At 45.7% G+C, this 6,000-nt stretch overlaps 1 protein-coding gene across 1 annotated transcript; it reads left to right on the top strand.

Moving 5' to 3' along the window:
- Positions 1 to 579: 579 nt before the first annotated feature.
- LOC103718667 (cyclin-dependent kinase inhibitor 1-like) lies at positions 580 to 1,695 on the top strand. The gene is made up of 4 exons (XM_008807587.5): positions 580 to 1,066; positions 1,153 to 1,205; positions 1,295 to 1,489; positions 1,580 to 1,695. The coding sequence occupies exons 1-4, from the start codon at positions 671 to 673 to the stop codon at positions 1,647 to 1,649; spliced, it is 714 nt and encodes a 237-aa protein (XP_008805809.3). The 5' UTR covers positions 580 to 670; the 3' UTR covers positions 1,650 to 1,695.
- The last annotated feature ends 4,305 nt before the right edge of the window (positions 1,696 to 6,000 follow it).

Raw genomic sequence — 6,000 nt, 5'->3', positions numbered from 1 at the left:
ATTACGGCCATTAAACGGTAGACTTTATTGTCTGTTAATGCATCATAACGGCTGTTATCAACATTTCAAATTGTACGCTCTGCCGTTATGAACTTAATAACGACCGTTATAACATTTCAAATTATCACGACGGCCGTTCGATTGCAATTGGACGAGTGGCCTCTGCCGTTGCTGGTGGGGCCCACCTAACGTGCCGCCCGTTGGTAAACGGGAAGCTAAGACTGTTACTGGTAGTTTCGTTACTAAGGCGACGATAGAGGGTATTTTAGGAAATTCAAGCCGCTCCCGACCAGCCCCACGCCACACGGACTCTGGCCACCGGAAGCAGCCCGTTGCCATCCCATCTGTTAGGCGCACTAACAAGCGAGGTGACCGGATATCAGGGTATCCGACCGGATGAGCCGGTGGACGAAACGGGTTGAGACGGTGACACGTGGCGCTTCATTCCACTCGAAATCCCAACGTCCAGATTCGCCTGACGGCGCCGTTCTGTACCCCGACGTCACCGTTCCGTTCCGTGCCCACAGAAACCCCCACCTTAGAAGTACATCCCAGCGGACGGCAGGATCTCGTCACCACCCCCTTCGCCTCGTTTTTTCCAGAGAGAGAGAGAGAGAGAGAGAGAGAGAGAGAGAGAGAGGAGAGGAGGAGGGGAAGGTCTGGGGAGTGCATGAGGAAGTGCAGAGGGGTCGGGGGGGAAGTCGGGGTGATGGAAGTGTCCCAGGTGGTTGGGATGAGAACGAGGTCCCGGACCTTGGCCCTCGCCTCCGCATCTGCGGCGGCGGCGGCGGCGGCGGCGGCGGCGGCGGAAAAGGAGAGAGCGGGGTCGAAGCGGAGGAAGGCGGCGGAACCTGCCGGGGTCCAGAATTCTTACCTCCAGCTCCGGAGCCGGAGCCTCGTCATGACCCCCCGGATCGCGAGGACACCGGCGAATCCCGGCGGCCCGCGGGCTCGGGGCCCTAGCCCAGCCTCTTCCGACCGCCTCTCCCGCTGTTCCAGCAACGCCTCCAGTGAGGTCGTGTCCGTCGAGGGCCGCCGGCGGCGCCTTCGATCCGGCGATCGGGAGGTAGGCGGAACACGAAACAAAGACGGAACTGAGCTCGTTAGGGTTTCAGCTGATCTGAATTCTTCGTTTTTTTCTCTTTTCTCCAGGGTGACGACGATTTGGAGACGTCGCCATGTTATTTCGAGCGCAGCAGAGAGAGGTTCTCCACTATTTCCCATTTGCCTCCCATTTATCTTATTCTGTCTTAATTTTTGTGATTTAACTTGAATATTTTCTATCTTATTTTAGGAAGGAGACGACGCCGCCGAGCGAGCTGCGAGGGGAATCGTGCAACCTGGAATCAACGGCGGGGAAGAGAAAATCAAGGAGATCGGCGACGGTGGAGGCGGCGGCTATAGCGACGGTGGAGGCGGCGGAAATCGAGGTGTTTTTCGCGGCCGCGGAGAGAGCCGCCTCCGAGAATCTCCAAATCTTCGGCGTCAAGTAAATCCCCTCCTCCGTTCTCCCTCGTCGTACTTTCGTAACGACATATCCGGCTGCCCTAACCTGAGCGCCGTCCTCTCTTTGTCGCAGGTACAACTACGACGTCTCCAACGACGTTCCATTGGACGGCCGGTACGAGTGGCATCGAGTAAAGCCATGATCAGAAGGGAGGGGAGTAAAAAGAAAAAGAAAAAAAAAAAAAGAAATGCAAAGTTGTTATCTTTTTTCATTTTATTTTAATTTTAGGGAAATAATGTACAGTTTTGTTGTAAGTTAACAATCATCCTCTTCCGCTGTCCCTATCCCTCTGGAGTACGAGATATACGGAGAAGCTTCTGAACTGAAGCCCCCGTCCTTTCGTCTCGTTTCAGGTGGGCAAGAGGAACATTTTAAACTCCAATAATTTGCTCCGCCCTAAATCCTCCCTTCTCTCTTCCCCTTCTCTACTGCTTTCAGTTGACAGTTTGCATCTTGGGTTGTTCTGGGCGTCGGCGGAGGCGCGTCGGCCTGAGAGGAGGGAGAGACCGCGTGGGAAGGAGGGGTGAAGCACGTGGTGAGCTGGCCGTCACCCAATCATCTCCAGGCCTTTTTCTTCATCCTTTCTGGATTAAATGATGATTTTTTTAAAATTGTTTAGGGTTATATTTGATTAGTTTTTTTTTCTGAGGATCGCTTTGGATCTGGTGCCCATGTCAAGAGACATGGAGGCTATCTCAGGGGGGGGGACTCTGGGAGGAGAAGAAGGAATGTTAGCTTCAGAAGTAATTTGAGATCCAGGCTTTGTGGCGAAAGGAGAGAGAGGTGGACTTTTGGGGAGGTAAAGGCTTGGGACGTTGGGAACTGGGGAGAGAGCCTTCTGTGGATCCCTAGGTGTGCAAACTTCCGAGGAAGTCAAAAGAGGCGAGGGTGAGAACGTGGTCGCCTCAGCAGTGGATGGCTTTGGCAGTTTGCTGAATTTTTTTAATCAACTACTTTTATCTTTCCAGTCAAGGGCTTTTTTTCCCCTCTCTATCCAAGCTACCAACAGTCTTAGCTTAGCTTTTTTGTGTATGTTGAAGTGCAGCTATAGGTAATATGTTGATAAAGCTTCCATTTTAGTAGCTAAGGAGTAAGGGAGTGAGGGGGAATATTATTTTTAATGACATTTTGTTCGGAAGGATAGTGTATGTACTTGCAATTGGGGTGAGATGGATTAAACTGATACCAATTGGACTATTTGCTCCACAAACATGTTGTCAGTTGTACTTCTCATTTTTGGATGCGGGAGGTTTATGGATTGAAATCGTAAGCTTGAACTGGAAATGTTGAGCAAATGGATGGCGACAGTGGATGAGCAAGAGGCCCTACAAGTGTTGTACCTGTCCCTTTTAACTGTTATGGGAGAGCATCATGATTAGTATACTGTTAAGCACGTGAAAGCGTGTACTAATGAAGTGCAATTCTCGTTGGAGTATGGAGGAACAAACGAAATGAAGGATTCACAAGATTTAGTCGACATGATTTATAACTATTTTAAGACCTTATGATTTTAACATCTTTTTTTCTCGAGTCTTGAGACATGATAGGAAAATGAGCATGTACGGAGATGGCTGGGAGTTTGCACCCTTGAATAGAGGAAATGATCTCATCTCATGATTTATTTTGGTGATGTGGTAGGAAATAAACATGATGATACTGTATAATCGTATTTGTCCAAATCACAGTTGATATGGCCATTGGGATATACTCCGCAACCCTTTAATGTTGTCGGATTAAGTCAAATCTGACCGATCAACTAGTCAGACCCAAGCATATCAGAAGCGTCTAATCTCTAATATCACACATCATTCGATGTGCTGGATGAAATCTTACAAATCGGCCGGACAGCCATTCAGCTCGATGCTCATCTCAAGTCAACCCGAATCCCTTTAGCTTTGTCAGCGACTTCAGTACTTCAATCACACCGAGAGTTAAAGATTATAATCATGGCCAATATGTGCCAAGTAGCTCCAGTTACGATGCAACCAAAATGAATATTGGAGATTCCAAACTCCATAGCGATATATAGATTCAAAACCTCTGCATAAAGGGTTAGACAAAAAGATTATTCTCATTCCCTCGATTTTAGTTATCAAGTTACTTATCTTTCGTACACCCAATACTTTCTCTCTATCTTAAACATTGGAGGGCTTGGCAGATTCGGTGAGTTTTCTACCCATTATTGTCTTATAGATCGACAGGGGCAATCCACCCTAGTAGTCTGGAGATTGGCAACAACAGTTAGATATGGTGAAATCATGATATAAAAGAGAAAGCTTCATTCTTTGTTCATCTACCATACTTCAGACATAAGTTCGAGTTGTGCTTCTTGTATTCTTTCTTGTTTTCATTGAAATTCTTTATTTTCATTAAAGTACATCAAGCTTGCTACCACAGTGAATGATTTTTAACTAGTAGTGAGCATGAGTGATCTCTTTAATATTTTCTAGTTTTATATGTGCATGGCGTGGACGTTTAGTGGTGTTCTATATTGTTTCTATCAAAAAAAAGTAATTCTTTTTTCAAATTTATTGCAAGTTTATAATTAATAAAGCTGAATCCTAGTAGCTCATCTTTTGCCTTGGCTCCATCGATTAGCCTATCGACTCCACCCTCGCTGCCAACCTCGGCATCTGCCTCATCCACGTCAACACCATGATAAGGAGGTCGCCAACAATATCATGTCCCTCTTATTTTGCCTCCTCCTTTAGACCACCTCCTCTCCCGCCACTCCTCCTTTGCTGCCTCTTGTTGGCTTGACAATGGGTTGTTTAAAAAAATAGTGATGCTGAATATGTTTGTGTTTCTAGAAATCTTAAAAAAAGATAGAAACAGAATTTCTATTTCTAAATTGTTTTAAAAGGAAAAGTGACAGTGATATCAAATATAGCCTTAATGAACACAAGGTGAGAATAGGCTTGGGGAGACCTAACGTGGTTTCACCCTTGTTTGTCCTAAGGATCAGCCTTTCCAATGTTGCCACTTTTCAGGTTATTAAAGCACAACTAATTAATTAGTTCTAAGGATGTGCGAGCATACCATCGGCCTGAGTAGAAAAGGGTAGATAAGTTTTGGGTTATAGTGCCTTGAACCTTCAAAGACTTTTCCTGTTGAAATGCTACCTACTTGAGAAAAAGGCAGCGGTGATAGATTAAGCTATAAACTAAACTACTGATAATTTAAGATAAAAATAAATTTAATTGACAAATAAAAATAGGGATTTTAATGATTGTTCATCTAAAAAGACCGTTACAACTTCATATATATACATTCTTTTCTATAACTAATAGAACAAATGGTCCACTTCTATTCTAACATTTGTCATTATTGTTTCATGCCTCCACTGCTCATAACAGTTATGGTACCCCTCCATTATCTGGGCATTACTCCCTATTCCACATGATCTGCATCTTGGTAACCGTACGTTTATCACTTATCAGTCATTCCTCATTGAGATAGTTTGTTCTTGACCTACTAGGGTGCTTTGTTTTATGTTGAGGATTTGTTCCCTTTGTCACTTTGATCTACTTGGGAATTGTCTCATATCCTGCCGCTTAGCCGGCAGTTTGGCCTATGCTCATGCTCAATTTACATGGCAGTGCTCTATACTTGGTCAGTCATTAATATTCAATTTGTACTGTAATGTCCGGGCCCACAACCTACTAGGCCCAATAAGAAATGGGCCCAGTTAAGGGTTTGGGCCCAAATTTCACTGTGGGCAGTGTTGTTATAATGTTAAAAAAAAAAAAAAACAAAAAAAAAAAGACAGAGAGGGAAAGAGAGGGAGTGACCGAGAGGGGGAAGGCCACAGATCTGGCCGGAGGAGAAGAAGGGGAGCCGGAGGAGAGGGCCGGAAGCATGGGCTTCGGTAGAGACGAAGGAGAGAAGAGGGAGAGAGAGAGAGGGAAAGAGAGGGAGTGACCGAGAGGGGGAAGGCCACAGATCTGGCCGGAGGAGAAGAAGGGGAGCCGGAGGGCCGGCCGGAGGCATGGGTCCGGTGGAGACGAAGGAGAAAAGAGAGGAGAGAGAGGAGAGTGGGAGATGAAGAGGCGGAAGCCTCTGGAAGGGGGGAAGAAAACCTGATAACGGGTTCGCGGGTCGGATCCGAATCCGAATCCGCAACCCGTTAAGCCCAAAGAAAAAGAAAAAGAAAAAAACAAGAAAAAGAAAAAGAAAAAGAAAAAGAAAAAGGGAAAGGGTTTAGCCAAATTTGACTAAACCCGAGCCCAATCAAATTGGGCTAAGTCTGGACAAGCCAGACTATAAATTTAACCAAAATTAAACCCAATTTAAGCTGGGAATTAAGCTTAGTGGCCAATCGGAAGGCCAATTAAGACTTATGAGCCCAGCCAAGACCCCAATACAGAGGAATTAGGCTTGGGCTAAATTTCAGGTAGAAAAGGAAATAACATATTGTTATTATGACATGATTGTAGGTGACTTAGGACTCGTCACCAGGACGCAGGAGACCTAGGAGAAAGGCAAATTACTGT

This window comes from Phoenix dactylifera, chromosome 7, assembly GCF_051530095.1.
Source record: "Phoenix dactylifera cultivar Ajwa chromosome 7, Ajwa_hap1_PhDact_Kaust_v1.1, whole genome shotgun sequence".
NCBI classification, from domain to species: domain Eukaryota; kingdom Viridiplantae; phylum Streptophyta; class Magnoliopsida; order Arecales; family Arecaceae; genus Phoenix; species Phoenix dactylifera.
Note: the sequence above shows the minus strand (reverse complement) of the source record. Positions and strands in the feature narration are given on the sequence as shown.